This window comes from Pseudophryne corroboree, chromosome 11 (assembly GCF_028390025.1).
Source record: "Pseudophryne corroboree isolate aPseCor3 chromosome 11, aPseCor3.hap2, whole genome shotgun sequence".
In the NCBI taxonomy this organism is placed as follows: Eukaryota; Metazoa; Chordata; class Amphibia; order Anura; family Myobatrachidae; genus Pseudophryne; species Pseudophryne corroboree.
The window spans coordinates 26,852,295-26,880,211 of NC_086454.1; the positions used below are offsets into that span (position 1 = coordinate 26,852,295).

The following is a 27,917-nucleotide window of genomic DNA, read 5'->3' on the forward strand; positions in this document are numbered from 1 at the left end:
AATCAATACTTTGCTTCCCAGACAGTAACAGATGGAATATGTTCTCGTTACCCAATTATTTTCTGTGCAGCCAGCATAAGGGGGGTCATTCCGTTCAGATCGGTCACATCTATGCTCTGCAAATAGAGGAACGGAAACTGTTAAATACAAACATCGGCAGAACTACATAAGAGTCTGTAGAAGGGGTGTTTAGCCCAAGCTTGACCCACCACCAATCTCCACCTCCAAAAAACCCAGACGATTACGGGGGATGGGGAGAAATAATCCATAAAGTCAATAGTATTTTTAAAAAGGTAACTGTACACTTCCATTTCTCCGAGTTTTCATTGCATGTACACACCTCTCCTTTGGCGATTAGGTAAGCTATAATAGGTAAGTGCTGGAAGAGGACAGCCAGATGGACGCTGTTATACCCTTCCCCATCTATCAGATTCGGGTCGCCCCCAATCTTCATCAGCAGTATAACGGTCTGGAGGTGTCCTTGCCTGAGGAGGGAGAGCAGAAATACTACACGTCACAACAGAAACATTAAGACGTTGCTCAATACCTACAATTAATGAATACACAAATGTAACTGGAGTCTGCCAAGTTATAATTAAAAAGGGAACCATGGCAAACGTTTAACTAGACTGTAAGAGCTTAAGGATAGAGTTCTATTAAGTTAGACATGATTCTTTTCATTGATTATAATTTCACTTGAATACTTTGTATAATTTTTTTTTTATATCCTTGTAAGAACCATGGGGGTAATTCCAAGTTGATCGCAGCAGGAAATTTTTTAGCAGTTGGGCAAAACCATGTGCACTGCAGGGGGGGCAGATATAACATTTGCACAGAGAGTTAGATTTGGGTGGGTTATTTTGCTTCTGTGCAGGGTAAATACTGGCTGCTTTATTTTTACACTGCAATTTAGATTGCGGATTGAACTCACCACACCCAAATCCATCTCTCTCTGCACATGTCATATCTGCCTCCCCTGCAGTGCACATGGTTTTGCCCAACTGCTAGAAAATTTCCTGCTGCGATCAACTTGGAATTACCCCCCTTATTTGTGGTACCAAAGAGAAACATTGGGGCAGATGTATTAACCTGGAGAAGGCATAAGGAAGTGATAAACCAGTGATATGTGCAAGGTGATAAAGGCACCAGCCAATCCGCTCCCATATGTAAATTAACAGTTAGGAGCTGATTGGCTGGTGCATTATCACTTTGCACTTAACACTGCTTTATCACTGGTTTATCACTTCCTTATGCCTTCTCCAGGTTAATACATCTACCCCTTTGTTTTATCTCACAGCTTCCAGTGGTAGGTCCAGATCAGGATAATTACACCTGTAAGAACCCTTGAATAATACACACACATGCTCAGGCTGGGCAGCGCTCACCACAGATCAAGAATGCTAGAAAACAGGTTTAATGCAGCCCCACCTTATTAAACTAATGGGGCTGCGGAATAACCTGCATTGTGCAATCACAGCTTTCTATATAGTGATCACATGACCTGTATCACATCTTTGTAAGTGTGGAAATGCAGAGTTGCATGTTACAGCCCAGCCGTTAGAATTACATCACACTGAATGATGGGAAACGAGGCGAAATCGGCCTCAGATGCTTCCTGCAGAAATAATCTATAAAGGAACAAGAAAAGCCAGTTCGCCCGGTCTGACTGACTGAGGAGCGTTACTCCTTATATTCCAATTACACTGGCTGGTTAGCAACGGGAGTCAGGTTCTTCTGGTCTTTCATATAGTCTAGGCCAGGCAACCAGATGACAAATGTGGGTGCATCCCAAAGCAATGAGGGGTGCGGAAAGCAGATGCAAAACAGTGGCAGGCTCCTGGGCTGAACGCATTGAAGTACGAGTGAAAGAGAGAAGAAGGCAATTTAGACGCATCTCTGCTTGTTCAGATAGGGTGCGTGGACAGAACTGCGGTCTATGCAGAGTGGTGGGTATGAGTAAATCTGCCTGATTTCAGGTGTGCTCCTAGAACATGGCTGACGCAAGCGTAGACTGACGACAACATACAAAGCCTTTTAAAGGGTTATACAAGAATTAGTATTTATTATAACAATACCGGACAAAATTCAGTTGACTAACATCCCATATAACGTATCTGTCTCCTTGTGATGTGCATCAATTAGTAAGGAGCACTCCGCATATGAAGTGTAGGAGTACGCGCCGATCAACGTGTAGCCAGGAACACACAGCACCATCCAGGTGAGCACTCAAAAAAACAAAAAAAAAAAAAAACACTCGCTGGTGCGTAGTCCCAGATACGGCAGCCTGTGACTGTTACATTGTAGCCAATGGCCACTGAGGAGGTTGTATATTATATCCAGAGTGTCCCAATATGCTGACAAGTAAAAAGTGTTTAGATATAGCAAAAGATATCAATGTGTCCAGGTAAGGTGTGAGAGACTCTGTAACTGTAAGATGACACGCCGCGGTGCGTTTCAGTGCCAGCTGTGCACTTTTATCAAAGATATAACGAGTTTTATGGTAAGAACTTACCTTTGTTAAAACTCTTTCTGCGAGGTACACAGGGCTCCACAAGGAAAGACATAGGGGTGTAGCGTAGGATCTTGATCCGAGGCACCAACAGGCTCAAAAGCTTTGACTGTTCCCAAGATGCATAGCGCCGCCTCCTCTATAACCCCGCCTCCCTGCACAGGATCTCAGTTCTTAGTTAACCAGCCCAATGCAGTAGCAGGAAAAGAGACGACAACAGTTAGTAGCCACAACACCGCATTCTCACGACAAGCGAAGTGTCAGCGGCTAATGACATACCAACCCATAGAAGCTAAGTGCGTCAGGGTGGGCGCCTTGTGGAGCCCAGTGTACCTCGCAGAAAAAGTTTTAACAAAGGTAAGTTCTTACCATAAAACTCGTTTTCTGCTGCGGGGTACACTGGGCTCCACAAGGAAAGACATAGGGGATGTCCTAAAGCAGTTCCTTATGGGAGGGGACACACTGTAGCGGGCACAAGAACCCGGCGTCCAAAGGAAGCATCCTGGGAAGCGGCAGTATCGAAGGCATAGAACCTTATGAACGTGTTCACAGAGGACCACGTAGCCGCCTTGCACAATTGTTCAAGGGTCGCACCACGGCGGGCCGCCCATGAAGGTCTAACAGACCGAGTAGAATGGCCCGTAATGTGAGCAGGAGCTGACAGACCAGCCCTCACATAAGCATGTGCAATCACCACTTTAATCCATCTGGCCAAAGTCTGCTTGTGAGCAGGCCAGCCCAGTTTGTGAAACCCAAACAGAATAAAAAGAGAGAATCAGATTTCCTAACAGAAGCAGTTCTCTTCACATAGATACGGAGAGCCCGTACCACATCCAAAGACCGCTCTTTGGGAGACAGATCAAGAGAGACAAAGGCCGGTACCACAATCTCCTGATTAAGGTGGAACGAAAAAACCACCTTAGGCAAATAACCGAGATGAGTCCTAAGAACCGCCCGGTCACGGTGAAATATCAGATATAGGGAACTACAAGACAAGGCACCCAAATCCGACACTCATCTAGCTGAAGCAATAGCCAGCAGAAACACCACCTTAAGGGAAAGCCACTTAAGATCAGCTGAACTAAGAGGTTCAAACGGAGACTCTTGTAACGCCTCCAAAACCACTGACAAGTCCCAAGGAGCCACAGGCGGGACATAGGGAGGTTGGATACGCAACACACCCTGAATGAAGGTATGCACATCAGGTAAGGTTGCAATCTTTCTCTGAAACCACACCGACAAGGCAGATATTTGAACCTTGAGGGAGGCCAGACGCAGGCCTAAGTCCAGGCCCTGCTGAAGAAAGGCCAACAACTTGGCTGTACTAAACTTGGAAGCGTCATAATTGTTAGATGCGCACCAAACAAAGTAAGAATGCCAGACCCTATGGTAAATACGAGCAGAAGCCGGTTTCCGGGCCCGCAACATAGTTTAAATGACCACCTCAGAAAACCCTTTAGCCCTCAAGACGGAAGCTTCAAGAGCCACGCCGTCAAAGACAGCCGGGCTAGGTCCTGGTAGACACAGGGGCCCTGAACGAGGAGGTCTGGGCGTTGTGGAAGTAGAATTGGACGCTCTGACGATAGGACCTGCTGGTCTGAGAACCAGTGCAGCCTGGGCCACGCTGGAGCTATGAGAAGCAGAATTCCTCTTTCTTGCTTGAACTTCCAAATTACCCTGGGCAGGAGCGACACCGGAGGGAACACGTACGGCAGCCGAAACCTCCACGGCACCGCCAGCGCATCCACGAATGCTGCTTGAGGATCCCTTGTCCTTGCTCCGAAGACCGAAACCTTGTGATTGTGTCGAGACGCCATCAGATCTACGTCTGGAAGGCCACTTTTCCACTAGGAGTTGAAACACTTCTGGATGGAGGCCCCACTCGCCGGCATGTACGTCCTGACGACTGAGAAAGTCCGCTTCCCAATTCAGGACTCCCGGAATGAATATTGCCGATATGGCCGGTAGATGGCGTTCCGCCCATTGCAGAATCCGTGAGACTTCCTTCATTGCCAAACGGCTTTGAGTGCCGCCTTGATGATTTATGTAAGCCACTGTGGTGGCGTTGTCCGACTGTACTTGAACAGGACGGTTCTGAATTAAATGCTGGGCAGGTTCAACGAATTGAAGACCGCCCGCAATTCCAGAATGTTGATCGAGAGGAGAGATTCCTCCTTGGTTCACCGACCCTGAAGGGAGTGTTGCTCCAGCACCGCGCCCCAACCTCTTAGACTGGCATCTGTCGTCAACAGGACCCAGTCGGATATTCAGGAGGGATGGCCCCTGCACAATCGTTGGTCCTGGAACCACCAGTGCAGCGACAGACGGACCTCCGGAGTCAATGAGATCATGTGAGACCTGATCCGGTGAGGCAAGCCGTCCCACTTAGCTAGAATCAGCCTCTGGAGAGGGCGAGAATGGAATTGAGCATACTCCACCATGTCGAATGCCGACACCATGAGGCCCAGCACCTGCATCGCCAAATGTATCAACACTTGCGGACGAGAAAGGAAGCAATGAATCCTGTCCTGAAGCTTCAGGACTTTCTCCTGGGACAAGAACAACCGTTGGTTGTGTGTCCAATAGCGCTCTCAGGTGCACCATGCTCTGAGCAGGGAAGATTTCTTCCAGTTGAGTCACCCGTGGGCTTGTAGAAACCGGACAGTCATATCCAGATGACGTAGGAGAAGTTCTGGGGAATTTGCCAGGATCAACAAGTCGTCCAGATACGGTAGTATCCTGACCCCTTGACGGCAGAGTACCACCGGCAGCACCGCCATAACTTTGGTGAAGACTCGCGGAGCTGTAGTTAAACCAAAAGGTAACGCCCGAAACTGATAATGGAGGTTGCCAATCGCAAACCTCAGGTATTGCTGATGGGACACTGCTATAGGAATATGCAGGTAAGCATCCTGTATGTCCATGGAGACCATATAATCCCCAGGTTCCAAGGCCAGAACTATAGAGCGAAGGGTTTCCATACGGAACTTGGAAACTTTCACAAACCTGTTCAATGCCTTGAGATTGAGAATGGGCCGAGAGGACCCATTCGGTTTCAGGACTAAAAACAGCGGAGAATAGTACCCCCGGCCCCTCTGAGCAAGAGGCACCTGTACTACAACTCCTGTATCCAGAAGAGTCTGTACCACCAAATGTAGAGTATTTGCCTTTTCAGGCAAAATCGATGAGGGGGGGGACGGTTTTTAAAGGCAATGGTGTAACCTCGAGTGACGACTTCCTGCACCCAGGCATCTGAAGTGGTCTTCAACCATTCCTGGGTATACCCTAGAAGCCGGCCCCCCCACCCTGGGATCCCCCAGGGGTAGGCCCGCCCCGTCATGCGGCAGGCTTATCCGTCTTGGAAGCTGGCTGACGGGCAGCCCAGGCTCTTTTGGGCTTCGGCTTACCAGGTTTGGAAGTGCGGGCCTGCTTGTTGTACGCCTGACCTTTTGCTTTACCTGAAGGACGAAAGGAAGTACCTTTAGCCTTCGACACAGAAGGAGCGGTACTTGGGAGACAGGCAGTTTTGGCAGTAGCCAAGTCAGCCACTATCTTATTTAAGTCCTCCCCAAACAGAATATCTCCCTTGAAAGGGAGTACCTCCAGGGTTTTTCTAGAGTCCAGATCCACAGACCAGGATCTCAGCCACAATATCCGGCGAGCCAGGACTGATGTAGTAGAGGCCTTGGCTGCTAGAACACCGGCATCAGAAGCCGCCTCTTTAATATAGTGAGAAGCTGTGACAATATATGACAAGCATTGTCTAACATGGGCCAGTATTTACTAAAAATCCGAGTTTGGCCGATTTGAGTTTTTTTTTCTAAGTCCCAATCCGGGAATTCACTAAGCACCAATCTCGGCAGTGTTTGGACTATTCGTAATGGTTTGAATGACAACGTTCAGAAATACGAATGAATAGACCATCGGTCAAACGCGGCTGTTATTTCATAGAATACGGCCATTCACTATTCATTCGTATTTGGGTGTTAGTTTCTGAGTGCTCAAGTGCGGGTCTGTTTTTTTTCGATTCGTTAAAAAAAGCAGCAAAAAAAATAGACCTGCTCTTTCCAGTCGAGTTTGGATAACCATGCACGGATCAGTGAGATCTGTGCATGGTTATCTATGGGAAAGGGTCTGTTTAGTGTAAAATCGGGAAAAAAAATTGCGTGGGGTCCCACCTCCTAAGCACAACCAACCTCGGGCTCTTTGAGCCGGTCCTGGTTGAAAAAATATGGTGAAAAAAAATGACAGGGGTTCCCCCATATTTAATCAACCAGCACCGGGCTCTGTGCCAGGTCCTGGTTCCAAAAATACGGGGGACAAAAAGCGTAGGGGTCCCCCGTATTTTTTAAACTAGCACCGGGCTCCACTAGCTGGGGAGATAATGCCACAGCCGGGGGAAACTTTGATATCGGTCCCTGCGGCCGTGCCATTAAAACCCCAACTAGTCACCCCTGGCCGGGGTACCCTGGAGGAGTGGGGACCCCTTCAATCAAGGGGTCCCCCCCCCCTCCAGCCACCCAAGGGCCAGGGGTGAAGCCCGAGGCTGCCCCCCCCATCCAAGGGCGGCGGATGGGGGGCTGATAGCCTTGTTAACAAAATGTGAATATTGTTTTAAGTAGCAGCAGCAGTACTACAAGTCCCAGCAAGCCTCACCCGCAAGCTGGTACTTGGAGAACCACAAGTACCAGCATGCGGTGGAAAACCGGGCCCGCTGGTACCTGTAGTACTACTACTAAAAAAATACCCCAATAAAAACAGGACACACACACCGTGACAGTACAACTTTATTACATACATGCACACCAACATACACACATACTTACCTATGTTCCCACGAGGCTCGGTCCTCTTCTCCATGTAGAATCCTAGGGGTACCTGTGAAAAAAATTATACTCACATAATCCAGTGTAGAATCCGACCTTTGAATAATCCACGTACTTGGCAAAAAAATAAAACGGAAACCCGACCACGCACTGAAAGGGGCCCCATGTTTACACATGGGACCCCTTTCCCCGACTGCCAGGACCCCCCCTGACTCGTGTCAAAGAGGGTCCCTTCAGCCAATCAGGGAGCGCCACGTCGTGGCACTCTCCTGATTGGCTGTGTGCTCCTGTAGTGTCTGTCAGGCAGCACACGGCACAGATACAATGTAGCGCCTATGCGCTCCATTGTAGCCAATGGTGGAAACTTTGCGGGCAGCGGTTGACCGAAAGTAACCTCACCGCTGCCCGCAAAGTTCCCACCATTGGCTACAATGGAGCGCATAGGCGCTACATTGTATCTGTGACGTGTGCTGCCTGACAGACACTACAGGAGCACACAGCCAATCAGGAGAGTGCCACGACGTGGCGCTCCCTGATTGGCTGAAGGGACCCTCTTTGACACGAGTCAGGGGGGGTCCTGGCAGTCGGGGAAAGGGGTCCCATGTGTAAACATGGGGCCCCTTTCAGTGCGTGGTCGGGTTTCCGTTTTATTTTTTTGCCAAGTACGTGGATTATTCAAAGGTCGGATTCTACACTGGATTATGTGAGTAATTTTTTTCACAGGTACCCCAAGGATTCTACATGGAGAAGAGGACCGAGCCTCGTGGGAACATAGGTAAGTATGTGTGTATGTTGGTGTGCATGTATGTAATAAAGTTGTACTGTCACGGTGTGTGTGTCCTGTTTTTATTGGGGTATTTTTTTAGTAGTAGTACTACAGGTACCAGCGGGCCCGGTTTTCCACTGCATGCTGGTACCTGTGGTTCTCCAAGTACCAGCTTGCGGGGGAGGCTTGCTGGGACTTGTAGTACTGCTACTAAAAACAATATTCACATTTTGTTAACAAGGCTATCAGCCCCCCATCCGCCGCCCTTGGATGGGGGGGGGGGGGGGGGGGGGGACAGCCTCGGGCTTCACCCCTGGCCCTTGTGTGGCTGGAGGGGGGGGACCCCTTGATTGAAGGGGTCCCCACTCCTCCAGGGTACCCCGGCCAGGGGTGACTAGTTGGGGTTTTAATGGCACGGCCGCAGGGACAGATATCAATGTGTCCGACTGTGGCATTATCTCCCCAGCTAGTGGAGCGCGGTGCTGGTTTCAAAAATACGGGGGACCCCTACGCTTTTTGTCCCCCGTATTTTTGGAACCAGGACCTGGCACAGAGCCCGGTGCTGGTTGATTAAATATGGGGGAACCCCTGTCATTTCCCCCCCCATATTTTGTCAACCAGGACCGGCTCAAAGAGCTCGAGGCTGGTTATGCTTAGGAGGGGGGACCCCACGCATTTTTTTCTAACTTTTTTAAGACTTTAATGAACTTTTTAAGGTACACAATGAAGCCCTGCACGGATCTCAGATCCGGCCGGGATTCCTTGTGTTTTGTCAGGCAGTGTTTTACTCATCACTCCCGTAAAACACTGCCTGATATTACGAATCACATCGACATCGGAAAAAACGAATGTGCAAAACTCGGCAGCTTAGTGAATGACCGTATCAGGATTCAAAAAGTTGCAGTAAAATGCACCCGATACCATTCGAGATCAAACACCTTTCAAAACGGCAAAAACACGAATATTAGTAAATAAACCCCATGGTCAGAAGAGATTTCAGTTTCCAACTCTAGGGCCCATGCTTCAATAGCCTCTGCATCCCATGTTGCTGCAATAGTGGGCCTTTGTGCAGCACCCATGAGGGTGTAAATCGCTTTCAGACAACCCTCCAGACATTTATCCGTAGGCTCTTTTAGAGACGTGACGGTAGTGACAGGTAGAGCTGAGGAAACCATCATCCTAGCCACATGCGAGTCTACTGGAGGAGGAGTTTCCCAATTTTTAGACAGCTCTTGTGCGAGGGGATAGCGAGCCAGCATCTTCTTTTGAAGCACAAACTTCTTTCCCGGGTTTCCCCCGGGTTCCTGACGTATATCCACTAGGTGGTCAGAGTGAGGTAAAACTTGTTTAACCACATTCTGACGCTTGAACCTATCTGGTTTCTTAGGAGGGGCGGATGGCTCGGGATCATCCGTAATCTGCAGAATTAACTTAATAGCCTCCAAAAGATCAGGAACATCCACATGTGAACTACTATCCCCATCAGCAGTATCTGTGTCAGAATCTGTGGGGTCAGTGTAAGCGCCATCTTCATCAGACGAGGTGTCAGTGACAGCAGTCGATTGTGAGGAGGTAAGAGCTCGCTTAGAGGACCCCTTGGTCTTAGGCGAGCGAGGGTCAGACTTTTTTAGTAGTCAAGGACTGGTTCAACTTCTTCAATTGCGCAGACAAGTTATCCGCCCACGGCGGGTTAGCTGCGGGGGCCACATACGGTTGAACCGGCATAGGAGGTCCCATAGGAGGTGTTAGTTTAGTAACTAGCGTATTTAGAAGCGTGGAGAAAGTAGCCTACGGTGGGTCATTATGGGCCCCCGTTGCCACAGTCCCACTGGGGGGCAAGGAGCCCCCGGATCCAGAGCCCGCAGCTGCTACAGTCTCCTCATAGGGATCTGTGGCTTCAGCAACACTGGCAGTGTGTTCAGCCCCAGAACAGTTACCTTCAGAAGCAGACATGATATAACTTGCAATATCAGGTAACACAGTACAATTGTCAGCAGCACAATACCTCTTGCCCAAACCCCTGCGAAGTGTAGTCAGCACAAGCAGAGATACAGGAGAGATATGGTGACTAAAATCACAGAGAAAAATACGTATTAGAGTATATCTTGTGAATATCTTATATTATAAAACCTGACGCACCAAGCCCCCTCAGGTTATAGAATATAGGGATAGCAAGTGGAGTAAGAGACACAAAATGTAAATCACCCAACAAGCTAATGCACACACATATAGTCACAGTTATACAATGCAGAGGTTATTACCAACAATAATACTGCACTGGACCAGCTTATATATATATATAGCTCTGTAATCAATAGATATAACTGCACAGTAAGAACTGGATGTATATCACTGGGTACTTGTACCAGAGAACCCTGACTAAATGCACTCTCTCTTAACTAACACTGTCTAATTGACATGTAGAATACTTAAGTGTCATGTAAAGTCACAGCACTGACAACCAGGCGGCTTTACAAAGGAGGATTTGCCCAAGCAGTCACAGGAACAGTGTAGCTGAGAGAAATGGCACCCAAACACTGACAGGGAGTGAGGGAGAGACAGATATGCAGCTCCAGGGTAGGAACATTTGCTGGAAATGGCGCCCTGGGGCTGGGGGAGGAGTTCCAGGTCTAAGCCTTATCCCCTCTGCTGGCAAAACCACCTGGTACTGCGGGCTACACACAAAAAGGTGTCAAAGTCAGAAAAATATCTCTATGCACACTACCATATTTGCACCTCACACAGGTCCGTGCTGCGCATGCGTGCGCTCTCCCGTACGTGCGCATACTCACAGTCGCGGGCACCCGCAGGCGCACGGTATGCGTATTTACGGTAGAGTTTATGTGATCGTAGCGTGCGACTCAATCGTTACATATTTTCACTATATAATGTATTTTGTAGATCATGGTCCCTTTGATAGATTCTGAAAGTTTAGTTAACATAGCATGTTCCTGAACAGAGAGATCCCTCTTTGTATTGTACGAAGGGTCTAACAGGGGTCATACAGTGGTGTTTGGTACCCATCGGAAGAGTATTTAAATAGCAATATTCCGGTGTTGGTTTGGAGCGGATTAATCGCTCGTGCGAATAGTTATGGACATAAGAAGTTTATGTCCATTTACTATTATTTGTTCTTATTTAGTCATGCGGCGGGAAACTCAGTGTCCCACCCACCTGAACAGTTGGAAGCAGTCACAGCCCACCTGTATGAATCAACCTATGACCTTTTGTTATAATGCGAAGCCGAATTCCTGTGTCCAATGAACAATGAGATTGTAGGGACCATTGAATTGCATTGTGTGTGGGGCATAAATAGGCAGGCCGACCATATCCAGTGCACTCTCTTCAACGGTTCTCATTGCTGATAATCGGGAGCTGGATATCGAGGCGCATGCGATCGTTTCCCCTTGTGCGTAAGTGTTTCTCCGCAACTATATTGATCTTGTTATTGTGGGCCAATTTCTCTCTCTCTCTCCCTTCTCCTCTTTCTCTCTTATTTTCCTTTAAATAGTAATTGTATTATATTTCCTGTGTAGTTATCTGGTTAGGTAGTCTATGTTATATTGTAGTGTATGATTTGTATTAATTCTTTTGCAAGTTTATCATTCAAAATATATACATATTAGGCGTTGGACCCTAAGCCCAGGTATCTGTGTATTTCTTATAGTGTCTAGTATTCTCAGAGCGTCGGTGACGCTCAAACAGCTTTTAAGTTAATAAGGTTACACTAGGTTGCATCTACACCCTATCTCTACACTAAGGTTTTACAGCATACTGCATTGTTTATGGTTTAGATACAAAGGTTTAACATTGTGAGCGTCAGCGCCGCTGGTGATCTCCTCGTGGTCCCGAGCGTCCGCTACGCTATAGCGAATCATTACGTTAGTCAGCAGCCAATAGCGTGCCTGCCAGTGATCTCTTGGCCGTGAGCGAACGTGACGCTTGAGCGTCTCGACTACGGCTAAACGATTGTTACGCAACGTGCGTACCCTTACGGTACTTCATACGTAGATAGCGTACAGTGTTCTTAGACCTCATAAAGGGTATTATATAAGATAAATATTTAGCTTTATCAATTGGGGGCTCGTCCTGTCCTTCACATATCTGCACTAGGTAATTTCAGCAGACATTATCCAGCAGCAAAGGGCGGGAGATCATATTCCTCGTAGTGCTGTTTGGATAAGCGTCTGCTTCTCTTAGTAAAGGGTGCTGAAGGAATCCGGGAACCGGAGGTAAGAACGACACGCTAGTCTCTTTTAAAACTGTTTATTTTTCTGTCTTGCGTACACACGCACGCACACATATATATCTGCATTTCTTTTTTTCATTTGTGTATTTTCGTATATCACTCTCCTGTTTGCCAGTTTTATAGTTGATAAACGTGCTAAGAGAGATTTGCCGCTATTTCATAGTTTAAGAGTAAAGGTAATATAGTTAAAGTATAGACAAACACAGCTGTGCCTGAGAGACAAGGCGAAGTCAGTGTGGTGCGCGGTAGATGATAAAGGATCATCTACATTGATAAACGTATAAATTGTGTTACGGTGGATCTTTGCTTTGCGTACACGTGTCTCTAACAAAGGACTGAGACTTGTGTACGCAACCCAAGGGCCGACGCACGCAGCGTATATTACGCAACGGAGCGTACGGGTACGCCCACGTAACTCAAATCACAAGTGTAAATTTTTTTTTTCTCAACGCGATAAATAGCGCAACGCGATAAATCGCGCAAATCTATTTTAACATTCGAAATTTAAATTAACAGATCCTTCTCCTAATTTGTAACACATCTGGTCTAAAGAGAAATTTCTGCGCAGAAATAGAAATAGAAACAAAAGTGTATATGTGGTGAGTGTTTGTTTTTACAATTTTTGAGGTTGAACCACAAGAAAAGTCGAGTTCTCGTGAGGTACATGCGTGTAAGTGACGTACATGGTGGCTAGGGAGGCATCCCTGGTTAAAACATACAATTTGAGCATTAGAGTGTAGCAGACCAGGAGGTCATACTGTAACAGACCAGGAGGTCATAGCAGACCAGCAGGTTCAGGTACAGCAGACAAGGAAGTCCGCTATACAGTCCACAGGCACAACACCAAGAAAGGGTTGGTGCAACACCCATATAGGCCATACAAGCTCTGGCTGAAGGAATTCGCAGCCGCAATTTTCGATTCCACTGGTCGCTCCGTACATAAGATTAGTTGCTTATGTGCTGAACGATTGTACCGCACGTAATTGTGTACATTAGTAAACCTGACCGGTACTATTTGTGTACGAAGGTCATAAACGCTATTTGTACATTCTAACGTGATTTGTGTAATTTTTTTTATTTTAAGGGAGGTTCGCTGCTCACTCAGGAACTATACAACAACCAATAGTTACTGGAAAGAGTAAGTGTTCTTCGGATCACCCTCACAGGTTCCAGTAAATAGAGGTTCAGGTCGCAGGGGCCCTAGGTCGAGTACGCCAGCACCATATCGGTGTGATCAGGTCGTATTGGTCGGCGTGGGCGAGTGAGTGGGGTACTCGGTAAACCGCCACCGTCAGCCTATTTTGAACATTTTGGTTTGCGTAAGGGTTGGTTGAATAAAGCAACACCTTCGAACTATGGGGGCCACTTGTTCAGGTAGGGGGCGATCAACCTCGGTTCGGGTTGATTCAGTGAACCGACCAGTCGGGTCGGCAAGATACGTAATGTGTGAGAAATACGGAAGTCACACAGAAGCTTTATGTGATGAATGGGAGAGAATGACAATACATGACGGGGAGAAATTCCCAAGAGTAGGTAGCTTCAGCACAGAAGTGTTAACGAATTTAAGGAGAAGGATATGTCTCATTAAATCAGCCAAGAGACGAATCAAGCATTATGATTATTTACAGTTGTGGCAACAGGAGGGTGACATACAGAGAGGATTGGCTCAGGCGGCGGGATCTGGCTCGATCAGAAAACTGATAGCCACGGCCCCACCGCCACCATATATATCGGGAGAAAAATTGGTTGCGGAGAATGACGCATTAAGGTGTAACAAACAAACACTTAGCAACTGTGTAAATGTTAAAGATAATGTTAACCAATTAACCAATGCAAGTATTAACCCGTGCAAGTTGTACCCTGTTTTGAACTTTCCTCAGGAGTGTGATCAAGAGGACGAATCGGCAACAATTTCAGCGCTCTCTCTAGCAGCCACCATAGCAGAGACCACTGTAGGCACAGCTCAACCCCCGAGATTAGTAACGAAAGCCCCTAGCGGAGGGATAGGTGAGGTCGTATCAACGGGTAAGTACGGCACCATACACTATGCTGAAACTATTTCACCACAGCCTGTAGAATCTACACAGGATGAGGTTGTTAGAGTTAATCCTGTTAAGGTAATAGTAGTTCCAAATGGGAAAACAGACACTTCAGGAGTCACTCCTGTTAGGAACATTGCCATGTACAGCCCATTTTCCCGAATGGAATTAAGGACCATAGTGTCGGAATTCCCTGACCCTAGAAAAGACTTAGTTGCCAGCCAAAAATACATCAGAGACCTAGGTAACACGTTAGAGCCCAACAATAAAGACTGGCAGATATTGCTGAGAGCATGTTTACCCTCCAATGTCGACGCAGCTCAATTTTTAGCTGACTGTGGATTAGATCAGGATGTACCTCTTACAAATGTGTACAACAAAGACAATGTAAAAAGAATAAGCTTACAGTTAAAAGAGTATTTCCCAGCCGTAGTTAAATGGAACAAAATATTCTCCATTAAACAGAAGGAGTCAGAAACAGCTGCAGAGTATTTTCACAGAGCATTATCAGAAATGGCAAAATACACAGGCATAGAGGACATTAAAACAAACATAAACCATCGAGAAGTAGCAGTATCGGTACTGATGGATGGTTTAAAAGAGTCATTGAAGACTAGGGTACAGACCACACAACCATGTTGGCGAGGTCTGTCTGTGGCTACTTTGAGAGAGGCTGCTATTGATCACGATAGGAACATCACCAGACACAGGGAACAACAAGGTGATAAGTTAATGGCAGTAAGTATACAGGCCCTGACCACAAGGCAGCCTTTGTTTATATCACCAAACCCTGTGGGTAAGTCAAATGTGGTTACTTGTTATTCTTGTCATAAACAGGGACACATGGCACGAGATTGTAGAATGAAGAATTCACGAAACTCATACCAACCCCCTAGACAACGACACGACACATGACATTGGGAGCAAGGTCCGCAGAAACGGAGTTATGAGCCACATACAGGGGAAACAAAAAGATACCCCCCGAACAGAGACTGGCAAGCCTCTGGTAGCTCCCAATTAACTCCATCACAAGTAGTTGCTGCCAGCGGGATTCAGGGAGGTCACCATACCCAATAGGGGTGTGGCCATACCTGTAATCTGCAGCCAGTAAAATTGATTGCAAGCCTTGAAAGTGAACCAGAAATTGCAATCAATGTAGCTGGTAAATCATTAAACTTTCTTGTAGACACAGGGGCGGCCAAATCAGTGATAAATTCGACAGTGGGCATGAGAACCACTGGTAAGACAATTCCAGCCATAGGGGTAACGGGAGTAGTCCAGCACTACCCCGTTAGCAAACCAGCCGAGATTACAATAGGGCCTTTACATACCAAGCATTCCTTTTTGCTGGCTGCATCGGCACCGACTAATCTCCTGGGAAGAGACTTACTGTGTAAAATGGGGTGCGTCATTTATTGTACTCCTGAAGGTGTATTCTTGGACATACCTGAGAATCACGCTCAGGAAGTGCGAGACATGTTAGACTCCCCGTCAAAATTAATGTCACATACCCTTATGACAAATAGGACTCCCTCCAAGTAGAAGAAATGACATCTCAGATACCAGAGTCACTTTGGACTAAAGATGGACAGGACACTGGATTAATGGCAAACGTAGCTCCGGTAGTTGTACAAGTAAAAGATGGTAGGATAGCTCCAAAAATCCCACAGTACCCTCTGAAACCAGAGGTGGAGCTAGGAGTGTATCCTGTAATAGAGCGCTTGCTACAACAGGGCATTCTGGTAAGAACGTCCAGCACTGCCAATAGTCCCATCTTCCCTGTTAAAAAGAGTGGGGGGAGGGGTTACCGGCTAGTGCAGGATCTAAGGGGGATTAACAAAATAGTTGAGAGTCAGTTCCCCGTAGTGCCAAATCCAGCTGTCATCCTAATGCAAATCCCTCCCACTGCGAAATTTTTCACTGTTATTGACCTCTGCTCCGCTTTCTTTTCGGTACCTCTGCACCCTGACAGTCAATATTTGTTTGCATTTACATACAGAGGAGTCCAATACACATGGACTCGATTACCACAAGGATTCATAGATAGCCCAAGTATATTTTCTCAAGCTTTGCATGATTGTTTACAGTCTTTCCAACCAGTGAGTGGATCAGTATTAATACAGTACGTGGATGATCTACTACTGTGTTCTGATTCATTGGAAGCATCCCTGAAGGATACGAAACAGCTCCTGTTTCATCTTTCAGACACAGGACACAAGGTTTCCAAAGACAAGTTGCAATTATGCCAAACTAAGGTAAAATATTTGGGACACTGTTTAACACAAGGACTGAGACACCTGACCGCTGATAGAATTCAAGCAATTAGAGACATGACTCTGCCACAAACCCAGCAACAGATCAGAACATTTTTAGGAATGTGTGGGTATTGCCGTAACTGTATCCCAGGGTTTTCCATCCTAGCGTTACCCTTGCAGGAGATGGTCTCCTCAAACAAACCTGATCGGATTTCGCATACAGACGAGTCTGAGACAGCATTTGAGAGACTTAACCAGTGCCTAACGCAGGCACCAGCATTAGGTATGCCTGACTATGGGAAACCCTTTGAACTATACGGAACAGAAAGTGCTGGTTGCGCGGCAGGCGTACTAACCCAAAAGCACGGTGATGCCAGCAGGCCGGTAGCATATTACAGCGCTCAGCTAGATACGGTAGCGCGATCCCTCCCCACATGCTTGCGAAGCGTTGCTGCGATAGCATTGCTAGTAACGAAAAGCGAAGACATCGTGCTAGGTCACAACCTCACAATTCATACACCACATGCAGTGTCAGCCTTGTTAAATTCTGCCCAAACCAGACACGTCTCATCAGCGCGGTTTACAAGATGGGAATTGGCACTAATGGCCCCCGTAAACATCACCATAAGGAGATGCAGTGCATTAAATTCTGCAACATATCTCCCAGGTGTGCCTGGACAGGCACAAAGGGTGGAGGATGAGAGTGGTGGGGAAGGAGAATTTAATACAAAGGAAGACACACATGATTGTATGGAATATTTGACCCAAAATTTTACCGCAAGGCCTGACATCAGTGACAACCCACTGGAAGATGTAGAACTTACGTTCTACACGGACGGTAGTTGTCATAGACAGTCAGACTCGGGAGACTTGTGTACTGGATACGCAGTCGTAGATGACCAAGGCACCATAGAAGCGGAACCGCTAGGCCCACCTCACTCAGCCCAGGTTGCTGAACTGGTCGCCCTAACCAGAGCATGTGAATTGGCTAAGGGCAAATCAGCCAATATCTACACCGATTCTAGATACGCATTCGGGGTAGTCCATGATTTCGGAGCCCTATGGCGCCTCAGAAATTTCATGACGGCAGCTGGTACACCGGTAGCGCATGCAGCTCACATAAAAAGGCTTCTAACAGCGATACAGGAACCCGACAGAGTGGCTGTTATCAAATGTAAAGCACATACATATAGCCAAGACCCAGTATCACTTGGTAACAGCCGAGCAGACGAAGCTGCTAAATTAGCAGCTGCTACCCCCAGACAGACAGACACCACACAACTGATGGTATTTAATACCATCAACACACAGAAGTTGTGTGAGATGCAAAATTTGTGTTCCACACAGGAAAAGGCAGTCTGGAAGGCAAAGGGATATGGTCAGGAGTCCTCAGGACTCTGGACGGATGGACACGGTAAACCAGTGGCCCCCAAAGCATACCTTCCATGCTTAGCTGAGGCAGCTCACGGGCTGACTCATCTGGGCAAGGAGGGGATGTGCAAGTTGGTAAGAGCATATTGGTGTGCCCCAGGATTTTCTTCTCATGCGAGTAAAAGGGCAATGTCATGCCTTACCTGTCTGAGAAAGAACATCGGAAAGACAATACCTACAGAACCATCTCATATCCCACCTGCAGGCGGCCCTTTCCAGGTAATACAGATTGACTTTATTCAATTACCCCCTTGTCGAAATTTGAAATATGTACTTGTTTGTATAGATGTTTTCTCAAATTGGGTCGAAGCATTTCCAGCGGCCACAAATACCGCTATGTTTACTGCTAAGAAAATTGTGCAGGAATTTGTATGTAGATATGGTATCCCTAGAATTATCGAAAGTGATAGGGGTACCCATTTTACAGGTGATGTCTTTCAAGGAATGTGTAAATTGATGGCAAGCTGCACACTCCATACCGTCCACAGGCGAGTGCGAAAGTGGAAAGAGTGAACAGCACTATTAAAAATAAACTGAGTAAAGTGATGGCAGAGACAGGATTGACATGGCCAGAAGCTTTACCCATTGTACTGTACAGCATCAGAACCACTCCCAGGTCCCCTCTTAATCTGTCTCCCTTTGAAATCTTGTTTGGTCGACAACCGCATGTTATGATTAACCCTCAGGATGATTTGAAGTGTAACAATGAAGTGACTGTAAAATACTTGATTAACATGAGTAAACAGTTGAGGAATCAAAATGATAATCTGAAGTTAGTGATTCCTGATTTACCAGATAGTAATTGTCATGACATTGAACCTGGGGATTATGTAATGATACGGAATTTTCTACGCTCAGGTTGCCTTATTGACAGATGGGAAGGACCATACCAGGTCTTATTGACTAGCACTACAGCATTGAAGGTTGCTGAGAGAGAGACTTGGGTTCATTCGTCCCACTGTAAAAAGGTTGCTGATCCAGAGAGGTCCCGTGATGAGGAACAGACGGTAGAGGTTGTATCACTGGAGTGTCTGTTCCAGGAGGATTGAGGCGGCACCTGAGCATTGAAAATCACAAGACCAAAAGCAGTTGTCGATCCCCTGTTCCCTTTTATTGTTTTTCTCCAACTCCCCATCCCCTCTCCCTCAAATTATTTTTTTTCCCCCTTCTCATTCTTCTCCGTTTCCTCCTACAAGATGGACTTGCCCCAAGAGACTGTGATCCGGATTTTCCTGTTGACCATGATGTTGACCAGAGCAGTCTGTTCCGGCGAGAGTACCATGGAGGTTGAGAGAGGTTCTGGAATGGGTTCTGATGACAGAGATGGAGGCGTAGCTTTCCAAGAACAACCTAATCAACAAGCAAAGGCGAGTATCAGAAAACGATCCGATAGCATTGACCATAGAAGGAATTGTGAAGGATTGTTAGCTGAAGAAAACTGTATCTGTCGGCTCTGTAACAATGTCATTGAGGATGGGTGCATAAAGAAATGCCAATCCAGTTTTAATATCCATATGGACCGGCATCCATTGAGTGACTATCACTCCTTAGTGGGTAGTGTGTTAAATAAAACAGATTGTTGGGTATGCTCTCAAGTACCTCAAGGTCATAGCAAATCAGGGCTAGCACCATTTCCTTTAACGTTAGGGGAGGTACTTGAGTTAAGTGGTGGGAGACCGGTGGACAGGAGGTTTAATATCTCCAGCCCTCCTAGTTTGAAGCTCCACCAATACCATGTGGATAGGTCCCTATTATGTTTTAACATCTCCAATCCCCGAAAGCCGGGAAATTGGGAAGTGTCATGGAGTAATCAAACCATGACCTTTTCGCATAGAGCAGATAGAATGCCTACAGATACAGAGCTTATACGCCACATAGCCAGTAGAGGAAAATCTTTCCGGTATAGATATACCTTAGGAAATAGGATTACGAGAGTTGGAGAGGTATCACCAGGATACTGTGCACATATCGTACAACCTGATACGTGTACTAAGCAGATGGAAGAATTAGGGTTAGGAGATTTCACATGGAAGGTGTGTAATATGGTTATGTCCTACTCCGTCCCATATGTTCTCCCCGATGATGCATATTTCATATGCGGGAGAAAGGCGTATAAGTGGCTTGCCCCAAACTCTGAAGGATTGTGTTATATTGGAAAAGTACTGCCTGAAGTAATGACTGTACCACATGACAAAATGAAAGACATACACCGTGTTGCCCAAACTCCTTATACTCACACCCATTACGAGCACGTAGTTAAACGACACCTGATAGAAAGAACAGAGCATCCGGCCTCTGACATGATCCATGAATCCACCGGGATTCAGTTTCTAATCGCGTTAGACATCACTCGCACCGCCTGAGGAGTGTTGAATTATAAATACATATCTGCGCTCGCCAATTTGTTAGATAATATCACTGAAATGTATGATGACACGTTTAGGTATACTGGAAGGGAACTTCAAGCTTATAAAACAGAACTGGTACAGCATAGAATGGTTCTCAATTACCTCACAGCAGTGACAGGCGGATATTGTGTCACACTGGCAACACAATACGGCGTGAAATGTTGCACATATATTACGAATAGCACCGAGGACCCGGTCGAGGTCATAGACCAAAAGATGGACGATATTCTCCAACTGAAGTGGGAATTTCGCAGGAGACAATCTCACTCTTGCTGCTGTAGGTAATGAGCTGACTGGTTGGGTGTCATGGTTGAACCCGCGAAATTGGTTCTCTGGTTTAGGAGACTGGGCTCAAGGAGTCATAATGGATGTTGGGAAGTTTCTCCTATGTATCTTAGGTGTTATCATAACGATTGGTTTGATATTTAGATGCGGTCAGGCTTTAATGAGGTGCAATCGTCGTACTAGGGTAATGAGTTTAAGGAGTGAGGAAACTGTAATTCCAATGGACTTGATTTATGACCCAAATGTAGAAACAATGATGTGATGAAAATGCGATTTCTACGGTCCGTTTCTTTCACCTGTTTTTCCGTTTCCTCCAAGGTAAAAAGACCCACTTGGACGAGGAATTTGATGAGCCGATATACAGACAACAGAGGGATTAAAGAAGAAGTTTTGACAACCTGATACACAGATTTTTGATGAACTATGCCATGGATCCCCAGTTTCCCTAGAAATTTTAAAATTACGCTAGCCCAACACTTTTGTAAATCTATGGACATTGACAGCTTTTGCTCGCACCTTATGGGCAAAAGCACAAAGAAGACTGCATTCAACAGACACCAAACAAGACCTCAATCGACGAATGTACATTTACCTGACATAGAATACCACCGCATTTACCGTAATTATGTCTTTTCTTCATTTCTACAACCCTCAGGTAATGACACACATAGTCGATAGGGAATACAGGCACAGATATCAGCAATCACATATCTCCCCCATTCATGTATCATCAACTAAAATGTGCTCCCCCATTTTGTTACAACCAAAGCCGAAAAGAGCTCGGTAAAGTTTGACAGCCCATCCACAGACCCGTACCACGGGATAAGAAGGAATTCACATGTATACTTCGCAATACCTCGAAGCTTGATTTAAAACACGTACGGCACGATGATACATGACCCCCAAGCACGGATTCATACACGCATGCTTCTGCTATCTCACTAGGTCATACCCTTTTCCTACCTACTCCTCTCCTCCCCTACCCAACCATGTAAATGTATTAACCCCTGACATATATTTTTCTCTTTTTGAAATGTTTTAGAAGGTGTCAGTTATTGTTGACTGCCAAAGGGTGGACTGTCAAAGTCAGAAAAATATCTCTATGCACACTACCATATTTGCACCTCACACAGGTCCGTGCTGCGCATGCGTGCGCTCTCCCGTACGTGCGCATACTCACAGTCGCGGGCACCCGCAGGTGCACGGTATGCGTATTTACGGTAGAGTTTATGTGATCGTAGCGTGCGACTCAATCGTTACATATTTTCACTATATAATGTATTTTGTAGATCATGGTCCCTTTGATAGATTCTGAAAGTTTAGTTAACATAGCATGTTCCTGAACAGAGAGATCCCTCTTTGTATTGTACGAAGGGTCTAACAGGGGTCATACAGTGGTGTTTGGTACCCATCGGAAGAGTATTTAAATAGCAATATTCCGGTGTTGGTTTGGAGCGGATTAATCGCTCGTGCGAATAGTTATGGACATAAGAAGTTTATGTCCATTTACTATTATTTGTTCTTATTTAGTCATGCGGCGGGAAACTCAGTGTCCCACCCACCTGAACAGTTGGAAGCAGTCACAGCCCACCTGTATGAATCAACCTATGACCTTTTGTTATAATGTGAAGCCGAATTCCTGTGTCCAATGAACAATGAGATTGTAGGGACCATTGAATTGCATTGTGTGTGGGGCATAAATAGGCAGGCCGACCATATCCAGTGCACTCTCTTCAACGGTTCTCATTGCTGATAATCGGGAGCTGGATATCGAGGCGCATGCGATCGTTTCCCCTTGTGCGTAAGTGTTTCTCCGCAACTATATTGATCTTCTTGTTATTGTGGGCCAATTTCTCTCTCTCTCTCCCTTCTCCTCTTTCTCTCTTATTTTCCTTTAAATAGTAATTGTATTATATTTCCTGTGTAGTTAGCTGGTTAGGTAGTCTATGTTATATTGTAGTGTATGATTTGTATTTGTATTAATTCTTTTGCAAGTTTATCATTCAAAATATATACATATTAGGCGTTGGACCCTAAGCCCAGGTATCTGTGTATTTCTTATAGTGTCTAGTATTCTCAGAGCGTCGGTGACGCTCAAACAGCTTTTAAGTTAATAAGGTTACACTAGGTTGCATCTACACCCTATCTCTACACTAAGGTTTTACAGCATACTGCATTGTTTATGGTTTAGATGATACAAAGGTTTAACATTGTGAGCGTCAGCGCCGCTGGTGATCTCCTCGTGGTCCCGAGCGTCCGCTACGCTATAGCGAATCATTACGTTAGTCAGCAGCCAATAGCGTGCCTGCCAGTGATCTCTTGGCCGTGAGCGAACGTGACGCTTGAGCGTCTCGACTACGGCTAAACGATTGTTACGCAACGTGCGTACCCTTACGGTACTTCATACGTAGATAGCGTACAGTGTTCTTAGACCTCATAAAGGGTATTATATAAGATAAATATTTAGCTTTATCAAAGGTTTTAAGAGAAAACCTGACCTGCACCCATGCACTGGTGATCTATTGGGATCGCCTATACTGCCACAGTGTCCACCGCCATCGCGCGTGGCCCGCCTCCCACGCCGGATCGCGATACAGCGCGGGTCCCGCGAGCGGGACCCACCCACAACCTCCCGAAGCGCAGCCACGCGATCCCGGAGAGCTCCAGTCGTGTGTGCCTGACCAGAAGAAAACAGGAGCCTCCTGCTGTAGTTACCCGGCAACCAGGGCGCAGGAGTGTACAGCGCCGCTGCGGAGAGCTGGAGCGGCAGCAGTGAATGTCTCCTGACATCTACACACTGCTACAGCCCTTGAAGTCTTCACTTTTCTTCTAAAAAAGCTCTTCTTAGGGCTGCCCAGAGCAGCCCCTCTGTTATGTGCCTGCTATCTGCGGCACCAACTACAAAACTGAGCTCCTGTGCAGGGAGGCGGGGTTATAGAGGAGGCGGTGCTATGCATCTTGGGAACAGTCAAAGCTTTTGAGCCTGTTTGTGCCTCGGATCAAGATCCTAGTCTACACCCCTATGTCTTTCCTTGTGGAGCCCAGTGTACCCCGCAGCAGAAATATGGCTTACAGGGAACCCACTTTCCCATTTGGCTGCTGCTAGCAGTTAGGTAATACTGATAGCGCCATAAGCACAGTCTTGTTTTTAGGGCGAGATCCCGACACAAAACTGCTTACAACACAGCAGATGGGACGGATATCCGGATTTAGCTCCATACTTACAGCGCGAGAGATATAGCAGAATACCTTCTTCTCTGAATCAGTCCATTATTGTTAGTTATCTTGTTAATGTATGCTGATATTTATTAGGAACAGAACACGATGGAGCCCTTATCCTTTGGCCATGATAAATTGCTCAACCAAAAGGTAGAACGCGGAGAGTCAGGTACGGCCAATCAGAGCGATTTACTCCAGGTACAGCACTAAGTGGACGGTAAAATCATTGGGGGTCATTCTGAGTTGTTCGCTCGTTATTTTTTTCTCGCAACGGAGCGATTAGTCGCTAATGCGCATGCGCAATGTCCGCAGTGCGACTGCGCCAAGTAAATTTGCTATGCAGTTAGGAATTTTACTCACGGCATTACAAGGTTTTTTCTTCGTTCTGGTGATCGTAATGTGATTGACAGGAAGTGGGTGTTTCTGGGCGGAAACTGGCCGTTTTATGGGAGTGTGTGAAAAAACGCTACCGTTTCTGGGAAAAACGCGGGAGTGGCTGGAGAAACGGAGGAGTGTCTGGGCGAACGCTGGGTGTGTTTGTGACGTCAAACCAGGAACGACAAGCACTGAACTGATCGCAATGGCAGAGTAAGTCTGGAGCTACTCAGAAACTGCTAAGAAGTGTCTATTCGCAATTCTGCTAATCTTTCGTTCGCAATTTTGATAAGCTAAGATTCACTCCCAGTAGGCGGCGGCTTAGCGTGTGCAATGCTGCTAAAAGCAGCTTGCGAGCGAACAACTCGGAATGAGGGCCAATGTTCCTGGAATTATGCAGCTGGAGCTTCACGAGTGATCACCATCTTTTCCCCTAAATTCCCAAATTGTACTTGCTCCTGTTCCCGGGTCCTCTTCTCCAGGTAGACTCCGTTAATTGCACAGGCGCTGTGGTCTGAGCAGTTCCTCTCCAGTGTATGCACTGCAGGCTGCAGATGAGCGGGTTACTGCTATCCTTATTATCCAATACCAGCCTTCATCAGGGTTGGCGGAGATAGGTCTTCCCAATCACATATAAAGAGGAGTTGCGTTTTCAAAGTGAAGTGATCTTTAATAAAAGAGCTAATTGATACTGTCTGTTTTTCCATGTATGCCAATAACAGATCATCTAATAAAGGCTGACCAGTTCATAGGAGTTTTTCCAGTATAAGTCAGGAGGGATGAAGACAAAGAGCCGCGAATATGGTAATGTGGGATCATTTTTAATTTTGAAGGGAATTAGCCAGATCGGTATTTAGACCCGTTGGTGCGACCCATTCACTTCTTCTCTAGAGATTGTGGCAGACCATCTCCTCCCCTCCAGTGATGGTCTGGCTATTTAATTCCCATAGCCACTATTTTGGGGTGCACCAAAATATACTGATACCTTATGTCAATAAGATCATTTGTATCTATGTTCCGCAATTCTTAATGTGAGCATTCTTACCGTTCTTCATATTGCCATGGACAATCCAGGAGACAGACCAATTACTTACTGTCACTCTTTGACGTTGATTATTTACTTACTACTCGCTGAACAGAAAGCTTAGGGTGGCTATTGTGCTGTCCTTTGTTCTCTTGCACGGAATGTTTGGAGTGCATCACTCAGGCAGCTGTTCTCCTTGCCTTTCTTCTGTAGAACAACTGCACTGTGCGCTAACGTCCGCATTTGTATCAATCATTTGCGACGTCATGCAGAGTATCTTCTCTAATCTTCTGTCCACCGGTTCTTTAGAATATTCTAATCAATCAAATCTACACATATACATACCTCCCAACATTAGAACTTCAAGACGAGGGACAACTTTGCGCTCGCTCACCAGAAAAAAAGGTGTGGCCTGCGGGCAAGGGGGCGTGGCTTCGCGGACGGCCTGCGAACCACGCCCCGTTTTCGTCACTGAGGGGGCATGCCAGGCGCTCTGAGCTGCTGGGATGCCACCTCTCCTCCTGTCTCCACTGAATAGACGCTGTGCACATCCGCACAGCGTCTATTCTCCGCTGCAGTGACAGGAGCCTCCCAACTGCCCCCCCAACCACCACCGTGGGACACCGCGGCCTGCAGGTGGGACAGCGGGACAGTCCCAAAAAAATGGGACTGTCCCGTGAAAATCTGGAAAGTTGGGAGGTATGCATATACCTAGTCACCTGCTGAACAAAGTGCCTATTGCAGGGGTATCTACATGTTACCCTCCCAGCTGCTGCGCAACTACACATCCCAGCATGCCCTGCCAGTTTTAGCATAACCTACAAGCAATACGGTGGCTGGGCATGCTGGGATGTGTAGTTCCATAGCAGCTGGAGTGCTGCATGTAAAGCACCCCTGACCTAATACCTCAAGTGAGACAATCAGTTTGTGTGTGGTCACCACCCAATAAAAGGCCCCCATGTAATCTGGAAATGACCCAGACTACTGTGACAATATAGGAAAATCATATTAGTGTTCATTCTAGCACCCTGCACCTTTCAAAATCCGTGCAGTTACTCTTTTCTGCCTGGGGTGACGCGCTCAGCACACTCTGATCTGTTACTCAGTGCTGCGATACAAGCCTGTGTGTGCTGAGAAGCACCAGAGCAGACAGCGACACCTCAGGCAGGAAAGAGGAACTGCACAGGATTTGAAAAGGTGCAGGGTGCTAGAATGAACATACATCTGTGAAGTCTAACCCAATCTCAGCCGGCACATCCGACTTCCATTACATTTGCTCAGTTCCTTCCAATCTTGATTAAAAGGTGTTAGAAAAAGTAAAAACATTATACATATGTAGATAATTATTAGAGCCAATAATACAACAGACGGCAGAAGCTTCACTACCTGACAGCCCAATGCAGAGGGGTGGAATTCAAAGTGCCCCCGAGCTGGTCCACAACTGCCCCTTTGGAGATGAAGTATCTGCGTGTGTGAAAGCAGAACACAGTCAGTGGAAACAGCATGTTATTATGAGTGTCCAGCATAGAGTATAAGGATACAGAGATACGTACTTTATAAGCTCTAGTCTGTTATTAATGGCCGCCCAGTGCAGGAGAGTCACATTCTCGCCGTCTGGTTGACGAACATCATAACCAGCCTCCACCAGCTCCCTGCAGCGATCCAGCAGGCCGTGCCTGAAATAAATAGACCAATAAAGTTACAAATTTAATATAAAATCCCACACGAATTCCCAGACAACTGACTACTGGTGGCATATCAAACACATTCTGCAGCACATAGGTGCAGCAACGCTTACTGCAATTTACTGAACACCATGATAAGCATTTGTTTGCTACTAAGCTTCTAGATGGTATCTGTAGGAAGACATAACTTTCTTCAGGCTAGCAAAGAAAGGATATAGGGATTTTTGTTTACTTACCGTAAAATCTCTTTCTCCGATTCCATCTGGGGGACGCTGCGCACTTACTAATGGGTTAGAGTGTGTGGGATTGGGAGTTTGGCACAGAACCTATAAAAAACTAACTCCTCCCCCCTCTAACCCCTCCCATCTCCTTCCTGCTCAGCAGATTACCTCAGTTAACGTTTAGCAAAGCCGGAAGAGGCAGAACAGAATATATATACGGGAGGGATCGCAGCGTCCCCCAGATGGAATCAGAGAAAGAGATTTTACGGTAAGTAAACAAAAATCCCTATTTCTCTTTCATCCATCTGGGGGACGCTGCGCACTTACTAATGGGATTTCCCAAAGCAAGGTAATTAGAGGAGGGAGACACAGACGACATAGCAGTCTGCAAACTTTGATGCCTAACAGAGGCAGTCTCCAAACCAAAAGTATGAAAAACGGAAGAATTTCGTGAAGGTATGTACGGACGACTAGGTCGTCGCTCTACGCAGTTGCTCGACGAATACACCACTGTGAACAGCCCAAGAGGCTCCAACAGGTCGAGTCGAATGAGCCCCTAAGGAATCAGGAACAGGCAACGCCTAAGAAATCTAAGCCTGCTGAATAGCAGAATTAACCCAGCACA

The 27,917-nt window shown here is 46.5% G+C and overlaps 1 protein-coding gene across 3 annotated transcripts in view; it reads right to left on the bottom strand.

Moving 5' to 3' along the window:
* ZDHHC13 (zinc finger DHHC-type palmitoyltransferase 13) overlaps positions 1-27,917 on the bottom strand; it is a 102,002-nt gene that overhangs the window by 30,869 nt on the left and 43,216 nt on the right. For all 3 annotated transcript variants that reach the window (XM_063946395.1, XM_063946394.1, XM_063946393.1), the window contains exons 3-6: positions 26,940-27,062; positions 26,773-26,850; positions 341-485; positions 52-116 (exon numbers count right to left, since the gene is read on the bottom strand). In XM_063946395.1, coding sequence (XP_063802465.1) covers positions 52-116; positions 341-485; positions 26,773-26,850; positions 26,940-27,062 — 411 coding nt within the window. The remainder of the gene's footprint in view (positions 1-51; positions 117-340; positions 486-26,772; positions 26,851-26,939; positions 27,063-27,917) is intronic.